We start from the raw sequence: 17430 nt of genomic DNA, 5'->3' as shown, positions 1-17430 counted from the left end.
CGCATTGCCCCCAAATTAACTATCCCATCATAACAGTCCCCTCCTGTATACTTATCAATCTTAGTGTGCTAAGAGCCACGATAAGTCTTATATGCCCCCCACTATCTTCCTTCGGAAGGCCGTTTCCAGAGACTTTCACTCCCTAGATGAGTAAGGAACCCTTACCGTTCTAATTCAGTCTAACTCCTAATTTCCAGTTTGTACCACAGTTCGTCTTTCGTGACGCTACATATTAGGTACTAAACTTAAAAATTTCTTCCCTCTTCAATAACCTATATACCCCTGATTAATTATATAGTAAGCAAGCCATATCCCGCCCGGAGGCACATTTTGGCCAGGTCTAAAAAGCCAAGCTCTATTAAGTCTCTACTGTCATTAAGGCAATTGTTCTTCATCAGATCATCTTTAGCCGTCCTGAAACCTGTTCAGTTAATTCATCCGTTCTTAAACATGGGACTCCGAACTGCAACAATATTCCAAGTGGTGCGTCTCACCAGCGCCGAATGTATAACGGCTACTAACCACCTCCTTTCCTTGCTTGAAGATACCTCGCCCGAGTGTCATCCTAAAACCGCATTTGCTTTTACAGCCATATCACATTGGCGGCTCATAGTCATCCTGCTATCAACCAATACCAAGGTCCTTCTCCTCTCCGCTCGTTTTCAACTTGATCGGTCCCAACGGATATCTAAATTCATTATTTATTAAATCCCTAAGTGCATTGATCTGGCACTTCTTCACTTTATATTTTCATCCTATTACTCTTACTCCAGTGTACAATGTGGTCCAGATCTTCTGTTAAGTAGTATCCCGGTCTCTTCTCCGTGTTAGCAATCCCCCCCAGCTCTCTGATCATCCGCAAACTTTAATTAACATTCCGCTCTTGGTGCAAAGGCAGTAAATAAATAGGTTGAAATAAGATCGGTCCCAAAACCGATCCTTGAGGGCCTCCGCTAGTAACCTCCTTCCAGCCTGACAGTTCACCTCTCAGTACGACCCGCTGGAGTCTCCCCTTTAACCAGTTCCTTATCCACCTTACAACTTTCACATTCATCCCCATCTTTTCCAATTTAACACAGTTTCCCATGCGGAACCGTGTCAAACGCCTTACTGAAATCGAGGTAAATTAGATCTACCGCATTTCCTTTGTCTAAGTATCCGTCACCTTCTCAAAGAAGGAGATCAGGTTGGTTGGCACGATCTACCTTTAGTAAATCCATGTTGCAATTCGTCCCAATACCATTGACCTCAATGTCCTTAACTACTTCTCCCTTAAAATTTTCCAAGACCTTACACACGACAGACGTCAAGCTAACAGGCCTATAATTACCCGGATCACTTTATTCCCTTTCTTAAAAATAGAAACTACGTAGCAATTCTCCAGTCGTACGGCACACCCGAGTTTACCGATTGCTTAAAAATTCTCGCTAACGCCTCGCAATTTCACGTGCCAGTTCCTTTAATATCCTCGGGTGGCGAGATTGTCCGGTCCTCCGATTTTGTCCCATTAAGCTGTTCAAGTTTGGCCTCACCTCAGATGCGGAATATCCACCTCCATATCCACATTCTGTTTGTCATCCTCCATCGTCCCTAAACTCCTCACTAGTCTTATTAAAGACCGAGGCAAAGTACTTATTTAGATATTGGGCCATGCTAGGTTATCCTTAACCTCCGTTCCATCCTCATGTGTATGAGCGGCCCACTTTCTTTCTTTGTTTTCTTCTAATTTATGTGGCTGTAGAACCTTTACTATGGTTTGATTCCCTTCGCAAGGTCCAGTCTACGCGTTTTTTTTTCTGTTTAGCCTCCTCACTTTATCCTTATTTTATTTCCCTACCACGTTCTGACCTCACTAAGGTAGCTTCCCTTGCTAATACCCGGCCTTTCTTCCACTCCCTGTAAGCCTTTCTGCTTTTTCATTCCCTCTCGGGAGATTGCTTGCTCATCCAGCTCGGCCTACAAACTCCGCCCATGGTTTTTTTTTTTCCCCCCCCTTTCTTTTGGGAGATTCGCAGGCTTTGACAGTTTCCGCAGCTGCGACTTAAACAATTCCAGGCCTTCTTCCGCATTTAAATCCAGAAGTTCTCCGTCCAATCCACTGTCCCTAACTAATTCCCTTAACTCTTAAAATTAGCCCTCGAGAAAGTTCGAAAACCCTAATCCCAGATCTACGTTGTTTATCCTTCCATCTAATTTGAATCTGAATCAGCTCATTGATCCACTCGAACCAAGGTGTCCCCTACCACCACTTCTTCTACGATGGTTCCTACTACTCACCCAAAAACCATCTAAAATGCTCCCCTCTCGTAGGTACTTAACTACTGATGGAAGCAAATTCCATCCGCTACTCCAGAATATCTGACCCCTATATCGGCAAGGGATTCGTCCTCCAGTCTATTATCGGGAAGGTTGAAGTCTCCCATAATCACACATTTCCCCTTTGTGTTTACTGTTCATTAAAACATTAAAAGGTCTCTATCCATATCCAAATCAGATCCCCGGCGGTCTGTAGCACACCCCAAGGACCTATCTCAGGGGAAGCTTAGTCGCTGTTTTACCCAGCGGGATTTACCAGACCAGACTCCGCTTATCTCATTCAATCCTTCTTATTTCATTACAGTTCACCCCATCACTGAATGACAAGGCTACTCCACCACCTTTGCCTTTATTCCTGTCTTTTCTAACAGCAATCAGCCTTCAATACCCGTACTCCAGTCATGGAGTACTATTTCACCAGGTTTCCGTTTCCCTATCATATCCGGTTTCACTTCCTGCAGCCAGTAGTCCAGGCTCCTTCCATCTTCGTTCCCTTAGGCTCCTCGCATTAGTGTACGAACATTTTAATTTTTGACGTTTGTCAATAGTTGCATTTCTTTCCCCCGTCGTGCACAGACCTTTCTACCACCAGCATCACCCTAGTAGGTAGTTTCAACTCTGCTTTTCCAATCTCGGGTCAATTCTTTGGTCCACAAGGGTTACCTCCCACTTCGTTACTTTCCTCTCACGAGGTTAATTCGTTCCGCGTGGAGATCTCCTGAACATCTCCCAACCATTCCCCAACTCTAGCTTATAATAGCTCTCTTAATGAGGTCCGGCAGAGCCTCCATCTCAAATCTATTTCCTCCTGGCTTAGAATGAAAGTCCATCCTGAGCGAACAGTCTCTGTGCCTACAACGCTTCTCCACAATGACCATACATCCCCAAAGCCCCTTTTATAGCACACTGCCTGAGCCATCTGTTTAATATCATAATCTTGTCGCTCCTTCGTACGCCCCGCCTAGGAACCGGCAGAATCCCACTGAAGATCACCTGAGCCTCGATTTCCCTTTGAGCGTCTTCCCCAGTCTGTACCATATGTCTCCTTGACACAGTCAACAGTCCAGCGAGTGACTAGCCGTATCATTCGTTCCCACATGAAGGACAATCAACGGATTCTTTCCCGCTCCCGCTAGGATCCTTTTCAGCCTCAGATCCACATCCTGTACCTTAGCCCCCGGCAGACAGCACACCCTTGAAAGTATGTCAAATGACTAATGATGGAATTTTTAGTGTATTGTACCAGTTTCCACATTGGATGTTACTGCACAGCAAGCTAATGTGATGTAGATTTACATCGGGTGACGGGCACGAGTGAGAGTGAGTCAGTTGCTGTGCAGTAACATCACGTGTAGATAATCCCTCAACTGATTAATTCAGGAATGAGGCCAACTCTTCCTCCCAGTATTCAGTGGGAGCAAGACTAGGCCCATGATAAGAGTCCTTTATTAAATCTTGATTAGTTGATGAGTCTCAGAGGGCAAGATAAGTTGTAAATTAGCTCTGACTTTGGATTTGAAGCCTGCCTCCTCTTTTCCTGCTGTGAAAGCATTTTTCCCCCCTATCCTGTGAATACCTTTCCACTTGCCAATACTTAAAGGATTTCGAATGGAAAATCACACTGAACATGCCTCAGCATCCAGAGTATCATCTAATCATGATAATTGACAAGAATCCTTTGAAGTTACTTCATTTAGTTTTCTATAGTCCACACAGAATCTGGTACTGCCATCTTCTTTAGCCAGAACTATGAGTGAGGTCCAAGAACTGATTGAAGGCTCATAGAGATCAGCTTGCATTTTCCTCACTAGCATCTGCTACATTTTCTGGTGGGCTGCTGCATGGAAAGATTCAAGTTCTGTGGCAAATTCCACAGCCTCTCAGAGTATTCTTGACCTCCTTTCACTGATCTTGATCTGCAAGTCCAGCTGATCATCTATAAATTGGTCCATTGTTAATATATCCTGGAAGTTCTCACTGGTATCTAATTATGTCAGGAACACAAATCTCCTCAGGGCTTCTACCAGTTCAGGTGGGTTCGCTTCTTTCCATCTCCTTGCTCTCAGCTGCACCTTATGCAGCTTTTATTGATGGACGACTCCAAACTGCATATCAACGCCTAGTACCAAATCTGGATGATTGATTTAGACTCTTTTCTTGGGGTAAGTTCTGAAGAACCATGAGAGCGGCTCCATTCAAGTTGGCTGATAGAAACCCCCTTCTCTGTTCATCTGGGGTATGTTAAATTGAGCCAAATAAGCCCCCCAAGAAATTAATCCTTCAAAGAAAGTTGGCTTTTGTATTACTTGAGTTGCAACAATCAGATCTCTCCCTTCTGAGCCTCTGTTATAAAGGGGGGTAGGTAGAAAAGTGTTGCAAATCTCCTGTTTTATCCAAGTGCTTTGGCTGGCCCAATTCCTCAACCAAATGGATTACATTACAGCGACATTTTGATTTACTTCTGAAGCTGATTTAAGCTCCTTAAGTCTTTGCAGCAGCTCATCTCTGTTAGGAAGTTCCAAATTGGACAAAGTTTTCCTGTTCATTTCTATTTCCTGGAAAGGCGTGTCCATGATAATCAAGTTGCTGGTTACCTCATCAATCCATCCTGCCATTCCAGGTTGGGAGTTTTGTAGTTGGGTTTCCAAATCTGTCCAGACAGAGTAACTGTCCACACCTGCAAGGCACATCCAGCACTACAACTCCCTGGCTGCAGCGCTGGCTGTACACCTGGTCTGCTTGGGGTATAACAATTGCAGCGCTGGTGATGCAGCACTGCTCGGCAAGTGTGGCCACCAAAAGCACTGTAATTGGCCTCCAGGGTATTAGGAGGTATCCCAGAATGCCTGTTCACAACAAACCGGAAGAGTGGCTGAACTCCGGGATCTCCGGAGCTGCTTATCTAAAAAAAACACAGCTCCTGTTTGCTCGAGCGAGTGGACGTAAGGGAATTGCTTTGAAATGTTCACAGCTGTTTGCCTGAGGAGAGAAGCCACACGGCGGAGGGGGAGTGGGGAGTCCGTGTTGAGCAGCTGCTTATGTGGTCTGAAGGCTATTTAGGAGTGCATAATTTGCATTTAGTGAATAAGAGAGGGGTGGGGGAAGGGATCGAAACTTTTCAAATGATTGAAGGTAGGTGCTGTGTATCTTCCAGTCCTTAGAACTTGCAAGGCAGGGAGCTGACAACAGTGTCAGCTCCAAAAATCCACTCTCTCTGTCTCCCCCACGCTCCCTGTCACACTCCACCCCACCCCCCTTTTGAAAAGCACGTTGCAGCCACTTGAACACTGGGATAGCTGCCCACAATGCACCACTCCCAACACCACTGCAAATGCTGCAGATGTGGCCACACTGCAGCACTGGTAGCTGTCAGTGTGGCTACACTGCAGCGCTGTCCCTACACAGCTGTACGAAGACAGCTGTAACTCCCAGCGCTGTACAGCTGTAAGTATAGCCATACCCAGAGATTTGTATCTCCAACCACAGGTCTCTCAGTCCTTTCTTAGAAACCTCTAGATGTTTCTTTAATTTCTTTTCCAAGGTCTTCAGCTCCTGTTTTAAATTATTTTGAGAAGTCTTCGATTCGTGTTGTAAACCTTGTTTTAATTCTGTTTTGGGCATCTTTGTATTCTGTGAGCACCTCCATTATGGCTCAACAAGAATGCCAGCTCACAATTTCTCTCCTTGGAAATGCTATCCCACCACTAACAGTGTTGCTCCTTGGTTAAAGTAGTTAGCCAATATTTGATGTCTTGTCGTGTTTTTGTTAGGAGGAAAAATTAATGATATGTGTCAGGTATTTCTTTGGTGAAATCCTATTTACAAAGAACATACAGACTGTCCTGTTTCCCAGAACACAATAGGAATAAACTACAGGCATCAGAGTAGCAGCTGTGTTAGTCTGTATCCGCAAAAAGAACAGGAGTACTTGTGGCACCTTAGATACTAACAAATTTTCTCACAATTTCTAAGCCTGCCTTTCCTGTGCCTGAAGGGAATCAGACTCTGCTCCCTCTCAGGACCGTGTTCATGACTGCTTCTCAGCTTCTCTGATGGGTTTCACAGGGACACACCATTTGCAGCCACTCAATGCTCCAGTCCCTGTGTTTCCAATCAGTCCCCAAGGAAGATCCTCAGCCTGCATGGCTTAGTTGTTTATCAGCTTTGCATGTGCCCTAATGCCTTGGGGGATGGTTTCCATTGTCTTCAGCAATCTTATTCCATAAAGGAGCTTAATTACTTCTGTTTAGTCGAAATGGAAGGTGGATAGCGTGACCATAAGTTTTAAAGGGGCTGTGGTTGCCTATAGATCAATTACACTGTTTGCTGGCAGCCATAACACAATACCTTGCTCTTATATCTCAAAACAGATGATTATTCTTTCACACCATCCAACTTAATATTGCACAATAAATTATTGAAAGGCAAGTAGTTCAAAAATTATTCCACATGTTGCTTAATTACAAGAAATAAATATTTAGAATTTGTAAAGTGGTTGAAAATCAGTCCTACAGAAACCATCAAAAATAACTCTGTCCACAGGCAACTTTAAAAAAAAAAATCTAAAAAATATCTATTACTTTATTTGAAAAAAAGCTACAAATTACCATATTTCACCTAATGACATTCAATTCTCAGACCTGATGATAAACACTCCTGATCTTCTATGGTGATGAATGGCAGGAGAATGTTCTTTTGATTCCAGCTATGATGTGTCTCCCTACTATTCCCACTCTGATGCATCTTTTTTTCCATTCTCAGCTCTGATTTGTATCTTTGTTTATTTCAGCTCTGATCTATTAGTTCAACCTACTAGCTGTGGTGTAAAACTTTACAGTGCACAACAATATGGAAGATACAAATAGCTTTCCAGACTAATTTATGTGAACAATTAATGCCAAAAAGGATTGGTTGATCACCAGACCGCTGGGCCTATACCCATGCAGAATTAATTCCTTGTCAAACTGAATTATCTTGAAGGCTAAAACTCTAGGTTTTTCTTTGACATATCACAAACCCTGAAAATTTTTGTTTTTGTTGCCTTCTGCTTTTCCAGTGTTGTTTTTATTTTTCAATGTTTTAACTTCCATTGTTTTCACAGTTATGCAGAGTCAAAGCAACAAAAGTTCTGTAAGAAATCATGAGTTTTTTTTCTTTTTAAAAAATACACCACACAGTGCAATCATTTCTCTTCGTAAGCCAGTTTGAAAGAAAAACTACTAGCCAGTGCACAAAATCAGATTAATCAGTGTAAATCCAGAGTGACTCCATTAATGAGGAAATTTATACTGGTAGTTAGTTGTAGTTATTTTAATTATTACTTGTGCAAATACTTAAGCATTCTGGAAATTAAAACAATCGGTATTGATTTGAAGACTCACTGTAAACTAGAAATCTTGTAAGTTCTAAAAAATAATATAAAAGTAGTTTCATGTTCTGCACCTGGCCTTTGAGTCCTGTCAATTTTTGTGGGCTTAGTATCAGATTTTTTTAATTCAATTTCTTATTTTCTAATCTGTGTGAAAGTCCAAACAAACATGTAAAACTCACTGACTCTACAGGGGAAACAGTGTAACTGGCATAGACTAAGGGCCCAATCCTGAAAGCACTCTTCTCAGGTGGACCATTGTGTCTACATGGAGTGCCTGGTATGACCAAGGTCAAAGTACTGCCAAATATACAAAGTAAACAAATGGGGGGGGGGGAAGAGAAGAGAAATACTGTACTGACCCTTAATAAAAGATACAAGTTCCTTAAAGTGTATATAAAACTTGTATAGGAAACCCAGGTCTGAAAACTTTCCAAATCGAACCACCTTTCTCACTCCATTTATGATTGCATAGTAAATTAGAATTGACTTGTAGCAATGAAAATGACCTGACTTCACTGCAGGGTTAAATAATTAACAAAAGTAATGTTCCATTCGCACTCATCACACTATTTTCAAGATTTAACATTTCAAAAGGAAATTTCTTCATTCAAGACTACATATATGCCAAGTACAAAGCTGTAAAACAAGGTTATCCCTGCAGATGATTCAAAGAATGAGCTCCCTGCCACGAAGTGGAGCTTTTAATATTTGCATAGGCTTCTGTTTTGATTTTCAGAGGGTGGATGATGGCATGAGAGCGTCTCTTTCCAGAAAAACCCACATACGTGGGCTGAAGTAGATCCAGGGTGGGCCAAATTTGTTTCCACGCCTCCTTCTTCTTGCATTTTATCATTAAACTTTTCATTAGTTGGCGGAGGCTGAAACCACATTAAAGATAGCCTCCATTTGCTGCATGTGAAAGGGAAGCTTCCTGTAACAAAGATGGCAGCCATTGCCTATTGTTTTTGAAAGGGGACAGATGTAAGGCTGCCTTTAAGGAAAATGGTCTCAGTTCCTCCATGCTAAATGGACAGGAGGAGGGCATGGCAACGTAAGGAGCAATAGCGATTCCTAAAGGGAATGGGGAGGGGGTGTGACAGAAAAGGAGATGAGGATGCTGGGCCAACGAAGGGAAAGGGAGGGGAAATACAGAGACTGAAGGAGTAAGGGGAAGACTAGGGAGGGGAGGAGGGCAGGATCCTGGCTATAGCATGGAGGGATGCAGGATAATGCTACGTGAGTGCGTATCAAGGAACAGAATGGCAGCCGCCTCCCCCCACACACCTTGATAAGGGAGGCTAAGCCCTTCTCCCTGTGCCGGTAGCCTGGGAAAGGCCTCCATTAATGAGGACCTGTTCAGGGCTGGATTCACCAAGCTGCAATGAGCAGCATCCTCCAGGTGGGGAAGGGTTTACTTCCTTAGAGACATCCCCTTCCCGACTTCCCCGTGGAGTTGGTTTAATCTTTTTATTTTGGGGCTGGGTCTCACGGAGGTTTTCTGTAACCCTCGTGGTTGGCAAGTGTGTATTTCCCCCTCCCCTGGCTGCAGAGAGAATCTCCCGTTTCTGTGGCACCAGTTAGCAGGCGAAGGGCCCGCTGCGATGGTTGTGGGCCTAAGGCAGCCCAGCCCCTTAGAGGGGGTTCTCTCCCCACTATGCCCCAAGGCCCAGGCCACCTTATTCCTCCGCGCACGATGCCCTGTCGGGAGACGGGGCAGGCCCCGTTTCCCCGCCCCAGCCCCCCTTGTCCTGCCCCCGGTGGGGGCTGGCCCGGCGCCCTAGTGCGCCGGGGCCCGGCCCTTTCCTGTGTGTGTGTGAGTCACTCGGCGGGGGGAGGGGAAGCGCTGAACCAGCGAGCGGCGGCTCCTCAGCGGGGGAGGGGCGGGCGCTACACACACCGGCCTCCTCGGCTGCCGCTGGAAGCGTCCGCGGGGCTGCGCGGGGAGCCGGCGCGGCGGGTGCCTGTGTCCGCGCTCGGCAGAGGCCGGCGAGTCCCGGGGGAGGCGGCCATGTCGACCGGCGAGGTGGAGCGGCTGGCGGCGGACCTGAGCGGGACTGGCGGCGATGAGGAGGAGGAGTGGCTCTATGGCGGTACGCACCTTCCTAGGCCCCGGCCGCCTCGGGCTCCCTCCCTAGGGCCGCAGGACGGGGAGAGGCCGGAAAGGGAGCGCTAGGCCCCAGCGTGCGCAGCACCCACTCTCCCCATCGCCTCGGCCGGCTCCCTGGCCCAGGCCGGGCCCGCTGCCTCCGGGCCCGCTCCTCGCGTGCCAGTCTCCCGCAGGAGCCACCTGTTAATGACGCCGCGCCGATCATGGCGCAACCCGGGTCTCCTAATAAGCAGTGTGATGCCTCCACTGATCCCCCGCCCTGCGGCAGTGGCCCTCCGCCCCATTTCTGCTGGCCCCCGCCTACTGCCTGGCCGCCTGAGGGTCTTCACCGCTCCCCTGCCACGGGCCTGGGGCAGTGCTCGTTGTGTGCGCCACAAATGCTTCCCCCCCTTTAAAAAAAAAGTCCTTTATTTTTCCTGGTCTTGTAACTTCGCCATCACCATCCTGTCTAGGCACTTCCTATATCTAGACTCCTTTGAAATATCGAAGATTTAAAATGTGTATTTCCAAATGTATTTTGCTATCCTGTATAGTGACTGTACCATTGGCTGTAGAAGAGCTAAGAGAGAGAGGCCGTTTGGATACTGGATTCATATAATGCTTCCGTCTATCTAAACTTGTACCAAACGCATTTGTTTTGGAAAGGAGGGTTAGAATATAGTGACTGATCAGAATGTGTGTGCGCTAAGAGGGGGTTGTTTGTCTGAGAGGCGGTAGTTGCTCAGGTACTTTGAGGAAATTCTGAGGTGTGATTGGTATGGGAGTAATGAATACATATTTAGGAGCCATTCTTGCAGCCTTCATTCACTTGAATAGTTCCACCAAAGCCTTATTTTCTGTCATGCCTTTCATATAAATTGTCTTAAAATTCTTTGAATTCTCAACACCAATAAACTATCTTAGGCACTCCTTATTGTAGATTAAAATTTCGCATACATAACTCACATTTAAGTATAACCATAACAGTAAATAAGTGACCTAAAAATGAAAACAAGTTTGAAATACTGTAATCTCTCTCTTTTTTGGTTTGAAGCTTGTAGAGCTTGACTTCCTACACTGCCACTGGGAGTCAGCATCCCAGTCTGGGTAGACAGACTCTCCCTAGTGGGGCATGCTAAAAATAGCATGCTAAAAATAGCAGTGTGAACATTGTAGCCTGGACTCAGAGTTCAGGCTGTCCAACCTAAGGCCTTATGTTGGTTTGAGAGCCTGAGCTCCAGCCCAAGCCACAACATCAACACGGCTGTTTTTAGCATGCTACCTTGAACCTTTGCAAGCTTGAGTCTGTTTTCCCTGACTGGGAGGCTTGCTTCCAGCTGCAGTGTAGACATATCCATTTACCCTAACCAAATGAATACAGTGTGCAAACTAAAATCCTGGTACCGCAAAGGGTCTGTTTGTGGAGCTCTGTTGGCTTAAGTGGGGTGTTGTGTTGGCTCACACGGCTCACACTTCTGACCACACAGATCCAACTCAGGATTGGAGGGTCCACCATTTTATTTAGTGGTACAGAATTAGAGCTTGCAAGATACTCTGCTGTTTTTGACTCCATGGTTTCTAATACATAATTCTTAATAATGTTTTTTGCTTTTGGCAGATGAAAATGAACCAGAGAGACCAGAGGAACAAAAAGCTAGGTGGGTGTCTCGATAGTTGTGAATTTGCTAATGTAGTTGTGTAAAAAGTGAATTCAGAACAAATCATTTCACACCTGTTCCTTGCAAAGTGATAGCCACTGGTAAGTCATTGGAAGTTGGGCACCTAAATTGATGCCTTTGAATATCTCCTTCATATCATATGTAATCTGCCAGTCTGACTAACTCCTTTAAATGGTTTAACCTAGAATTTGGGCTGTTCAGTCTTAAATATGAAAGTCCACTTTTCAGGGTTATCACTATCACTGTAGAAAGGACTAACAGATTTCTTTAACATAGCTTTTGTTGCATTGGGAGCCTACTACTGTAGAATGAGGGGACCCCCCCACACACTTAAATGGATTATTGTGGGAGGTATAGGGATATATGATGTAATTTAGTACTTGCTATGTGCATTTCAGCATAGAAGCTACAGTGAAATAAGAACATTTCGCTCTTTTTTCCAGGGGGTTACTGCTCTCTTTTGAGGGCAGGTGACACAATAGATATTGAACAAATAAAGGCATTCAACAATAAATATGACATTAAAAATATAAACATGGAACCATTCACTTTTGCTAGTTCTTGTTTTTTATTCATTTGACTTGATTAGTGTGTTCCTAAAGTCAGATTCTAGGGCTGAAATATATACTGAATGTTCCTGGGGATTGTCTTGTTGGGGGATGTACATATTAGATTTCAGTTAATCCCTTTTAAATTGTGCCTGAGAAGTGGCATTGTCAAGAGTGACTGAGATTCCTGAGCAGTAAGTGTTTTCTAGGTATCCCTTGACCAGGCCGCTTAGTGCGTTGATGGTAAGGACTGAAATCTTCTACTTGATATAATTTTCTGTAGTGAGCAGAGGGCAGGTATGATATGCTCATAGTATCTTGTGTTAGTGAGGAGGTATGCTGCTAGATTCTAATTTCCTCAGCAGCTGTCAGGCACACATAGATTGTATTGTAGTTCAGGCAGGAGATGACAAAGGCATGAATTACCAAAGCCAGATCATTATTCACAAGGATAGGACATGGCTTCTGGCCAGGAAAAGATGGTAGAATATATTACTTGCAAGGTGCTGCTATGTGAGAGTTTAGCTTCAGCAAAGAATCCAGGAAAGCCTCCTAAACTGCACAGTGCCTACAAACTCTTCTTGGCATTTTATTCTACCTTCCAGTGTAACCTAAATCTTACAGCGGCTTAACGTCAACCAGCTTTTCTTCATCCAAGAACATATCTCAGCCAAGCATTGGGTTAACTTGGTGACAGAGATCATCCAGAGGTCCCTGCACATGCAGTTGTGCCCTGTCCTGTGCATCTGCAGGGTTTGGAGACAGATCCTGCCAAGATATAACTTGGGAAGGCTGCATCTTCATTTCTAGGCTGCAGCTACACTGAAGACTTTGGCCCAGGTATTTAGGTGTTGCTGTGCTCAGCGTTGCAGTGATCCCAGCGGTCTGGTTTTAGACTCTAAAGTGCCTAAATCCCTTTTTGGGAAGAAGATTTAGGCTCCTAAGTCAGTTAGCAGTTTTCCCATCATTAGTCTAGCGCATTGCAGTTGTGCTGATGCTGATGGAAGCACTAAAATACATTCGAGGTCTGCCATTTTTACAGAGTAATCTAGACACGCTGATTTAGTGTGGTTTTTTTTCCACTATAACTATAGATAGGCGTGATAATAATTTTCTTTTATAATTTCAGCAGATAATATTGTTTAAATTGATAAAAATTGAAAAAATGCTAAAAAATGTGCACAGTTGCAGGAAATTATGGGGTCAAACAGTTATTGAATGAAAGTAGATGTTGAGATTCAAAAAGTTAAAGCTTTATAAACCATTAAAACACAACTTTTCAGCATCACATGTCAAAATATACAAATAAATATCCTTAAATCAACAAATTATACCTGTTTTTACTATTCATTGGTAGGAAATTTGTAACAAATCTAGATCACTGGATGTTGACTCTATACTCTGCCTATCTGTACATTTTGGTTATCATCTATGGAAATGTATTTCTGTTTGGGGGGGGGGGGGGAGGGAAATAGGGAAATCCACATGTACCAATTAAAAAAAATCTAATCCTTCTAAGCCTGCTTATAGTCACCCATAGTAACTGGCTAGGAGCAGAGTTAGATGACAGTGTTAAAAAGGCCTACACCAATATAGTCTACCTTTTCCACCTTTGCTAACACTGATGCCAAGCTTGCACTGATTTTAACCAATGGTGAAAGAATTGCTAACAATTTTCAGTGTCATCAAGGCCACAAAGTGGAGTAGCTGTAGCGAGTACTTTATTCCTTGCTAGAAACAACTATTGCAAAACTGGCCCTTTTTTTTTCTTAATTCTCTGGAGCAACTGCATCAAGATGATTTTTTTTTACCCCTTCCCCCAGAGGGCAATGGTGGGGTAGAGATGATCCCTTTGAAATTCAATGCTTTACATCTGTTTATTATATAATGACTTTTGTATTCAGCAGTGGATTCAGTTCTAATGGAGCGAAGCTTCATTATAAGAAGAGTGAAAGTCCACCAAAATGCACTCAAGCAATTTTGGACTTGCATACTCCCTTCATATGGAAGTAGAATCATTATATATGATCAAATTATGATCATGTTCCATGTATCTACTTCTTGTAAACATTTGAATCCAGTTTTGCTATCCATGGGGTCATATTTGTGGACAAGAGTCAATGAAAATTTAAACATATTTCTTAGATTGAAACAAAAGGGATTATTTCATTATATTTTGTAATACTACTTTCATATTGGTGAGTCTTCTGATATTGATGGTGGAAATTAAACTCTTCTGGTTTTCTAGTATCTTCTGTAGATAATCTCCAGATTCATAGAATATCAGGGTTGGAAGGGACCTCAGGAAATCATCTAGTCTAACCCCCCCTGCTCAAAGCAGGACAAATCCCCAGGTTGTGTTTTTTTTTTTTAACCCCTGTTCCCTAAATGGCCCCCTCCAGGATTGAACTCACAACCCTGGGTTTAGCAGGCCAGTGCTCAAACCACTGAGCTGTCCCTGCCCTCGTAGTATTTCATTGCCATGCCCATGAGCCTTTCTTCTTTTGTAGGTTTTCAGACCCTTGGGGCTAGAGTCACAAAAGGGTTTAGGTACCAAAGTCCAACGTTTATGTGCCACTGGCATTCACTAACCTGCTGCTCAGCTGCTGCCTAATCACCTCTGAAGGGTAGTATTTAAGGTCCCACCCTCTCATCATTTTGTACTGGTTAGCTTAGACAGCACTCCACCAAGCTTGCTGGCTTCTGTGAATCCCTTTTTTGTGGCACCTAACTCTCCCTGTGCATTGTCTGAGGAGCCAACTCGGGCTTGTGAATCCCACTAGGTGGCAGGGGACTTAAGTCCCCCTTGGGAATCTAGCCTTCAGTGTAGTTGTTTGATTTCCTAATCTTGCTGCCACCAGCTCCATTTCTACAACTTTTGTCAAAATTGATATCATGCTCATTTGCTTAGTTAGGTGTGCTGTAAAAGTGCTTTGTCACGTTTGAATACAACTGGTGATGAAAAGAAATACTGAAAAAACACGGAGTCATGAGAAAGTTAATAAATAATGTAAACCTCTACCCCGATATTATGCGACCCGATATAACACACATTCTGATATTATGCAGTAAAGCAGTGCTCGGGGGGGGGGGGGGGGGGCGCTGCGCACTCTGGTGGATCAAAGCAAGTTCGATATAACGCGGTTTCACCTATAACACGGTAAGTTTTTTTGGCTCTGGAGGACAGTGTTATATCGAGGTAGAGGTATATGTGCATTCTCCAAGTGTCACTGTGCTTGAGCATGTGTAATGAAAAATATTTTCAGGTTTATTGAACCAGCCTCTGTGGCAAATAAACTTTAAATTGTATTTGCCATAGTAATAACATGTGTTGGACTAGTTCTCTGATGTATTGGTTAATTTTTAAGGCTTTGTAGTGATCTCATAATTAAAGTCGCACTGGAAAATCTGTTTTCTTTTTAGAATATTGGCTGTGTGGCAGGTAAAATGATCAGCTGTTAAATGAGTTGGTTCCTCCCATTTTTAGTCAATAGTACCACACCTGACCACAGTACAAATGGTCCTGATTAACAATAATTGACATCACTATTGGCAGTGTATTGAATGGATACCAAACTACCTCCTAACACCTAAATTGGCCTATTTCAGGTTGGGACAGAGTGGGGAAGGTTATACTACTACTAATGCTTTAGTCTCCATTCTTGTAATTCCAGCATAATTCAAAAACATGAAATTAAATGATTGTTTTTTAATTTAACAATAGCCAGTGTGTCATCCTAGTAAACAGTGATGTGAAACACCTAGGTTTGAATCCCAGAACCAGCCCTGGTAACAAGCCAATGCAACTCTGATTGAAGCATTGGGAGTGTTGCCAATTTAAGTTAGTACTGAATTTGTTTTTTTGTCTGATTGCCCATCCAGAAAGAAGCTGGGACTACAGATCCCATCTAGGGGCTTGAGGAAATAATTTTAAGTACCAATATTCTCCTTTTCAGTTAAGGAGCATTTTTCATTATGGCTCTTATATGTTTTGTTTGTTAAGCACTGTAAACAAGGATATCAACACAGTGTTAGAAATTAAGTTTAGTAGTCAGTTTTTGCTGTCTCAGAAGCAAAAAAACACTGGCTTTTGAGTTAACTTGTTTTTATAAATTTCTGAGTGCAACAATGACTTAAAAAATAATATTTTCAAAACTGGTGGACATCACAAATCGGGTTACAACAAATTTAAAGGCTAATCAAATGTTGTATCTAAAATATCATATACTATTGTGCCAGATAAAAAGAGAGAAAGAAACCTTGATAGAGATTTTTTTTGAAGCATTCTTGGATGTTCAGGCACATGTCTTTCATCATTTTAATGGAAGATGTGTCTAAACAACCTAGTCATTGTAAAATATAAGTCCTCATTTTTGCATGCTAAGGACCGAATCCTGCTCCCAATATACCCAAAGTATACTCATATACTTTATGCCTTCAATAGGTGCAGGTTCCAAACATGGTGAAAAATTGAAAATACAGTACTCTGAAAATATCTAGTTTGCATAATTTGTGTCACCTGATAGTGTAAAGTTGACATTAAGTTATCTCTTACAGTATTTTTGCTTAGCAGTCATATAAAAGACTGCTGGGACATTGGCTATACTTCAAAATACTGTATCAGTGCTTTTTCACTGTAACCTGTAGGTACACATAGTAACTAGCTTGCATTTTCTGTTTTTAAGTGCTCCACCGCCTTCTGCAAATGAAGAGGAAGCTGCTGAAAATGGTGTAGTGAAAACGGTAATTTGAAATATGTATTACAGACGTATTCGTTAGTATGCTTTGCTTTTACATGGGGCAATGATAATTTCAGTGACTAAAGAACTTCGCCAAAGTAACTGACTTTACACGTTAGTTTGTGAGTTCTGTCACTGACTAATTTTCAGTTCAATTTTTATATGCAGTGCTTGCCAGAAATTTCTTAACACCCAAAACAGTATTTACTGTGTGACCTTGTACATGTCTCATAGGTTAACCTCTCACTAAGAATTACCTTTAAAATGGGTCTAACAATGACAGGTCTAACAGCGATGTTGAAGCTTATCTAATGTTTGGAAAGTGTTTTGTGGTTGTCCAATTAAAAGAACCGTGTAAATGCTAATTACTACTAGTGCTGCAAATGGTTTTTTTTTGCAGGAGGCGGTAATTCTGATTTTGTAAATGAACAGTAGTTTTAATATTTTGGATACACGAAGACAACTAACACTGCTCTACAGCCAAAATGCTTCTGAAATAAATGTAGTCAAACTTTACTAATTCTGGGTCACTGAGAACGAAAATGATGCTTGAAATTGTTGATTGGCTGTAGTCTAACTGTTGGGCTCCAGACTACAGCAGTGGAATCTCCTGGCAGGTGAGGTTAGGGTTTCCATGTTCCGTGACCGTCAAAAGGATCTTGTCCCATTCTTCTTCATGGAAGGTGATCTT

The 17430-nt window shown here is 43.0% G+C and overlaps 1 protein-coding gene across 15 annotated transcripts in view; it reads left to right on the top strand.

Annotated features, from left to right (window-relative positions):
• The first annotated feature begins 9513 nt into the window (after window positions 1-9513).
• The window catches only part of FIP1L1 (factor interacting with PAPOLA and CPSF1), a 93151-nt gene continuing 85234 nt past the window's right edge, over window positions 9514-17430 (top strand). For 8 of the 15 annotated variants that reach the window (XM_075066459.1, XM_075066450.1, XM_075066457.1 and 5 more), the window contains exons 1-3: window positions 9562-9777; window positions 11392-11431; window positions 16686-16743. In XM_075066459.1, coding sequence (XP_074922560.1) covers window positions 9696-9777; window positions 11392-11431; window positions 16686-16743 — 180 coding nt within the window. In that variant the 5' untranslated portion in view covers window positions 9562-9695. Of the gene's footprint in view, window positions 9778-11391; window positions 11432-16685; window positions 16744-17430 lie in introns of all 15 variants that reach the window. The other 7 variants (XM_075066460.1, XM_075066455.1, XM_075066454.1 and 4 more) reach the window with 3 other exon arrangements.

The sequence above is a fragment of the Chelonoidis abingdonii genome, chromosome 5 (genome assembly GCF_003597395.2).
Source record: "Chelonoidis abingdonii isolate Lonesome George chromosome 5, CheloAbing_2.0, whole genome shotgun sequence".
Classification (NCBI taxonomy): Eukaryota; Metazoa; Chordata; order Testudines; family Testudinidae; genus Chelonoidis; species Chelonoidis abingdonii.
The sequence above is the reverse complement of the archived record's forward strand: the minus strand, read 5'-3'. Positions and strand labels throughout refer to the sequence as shown.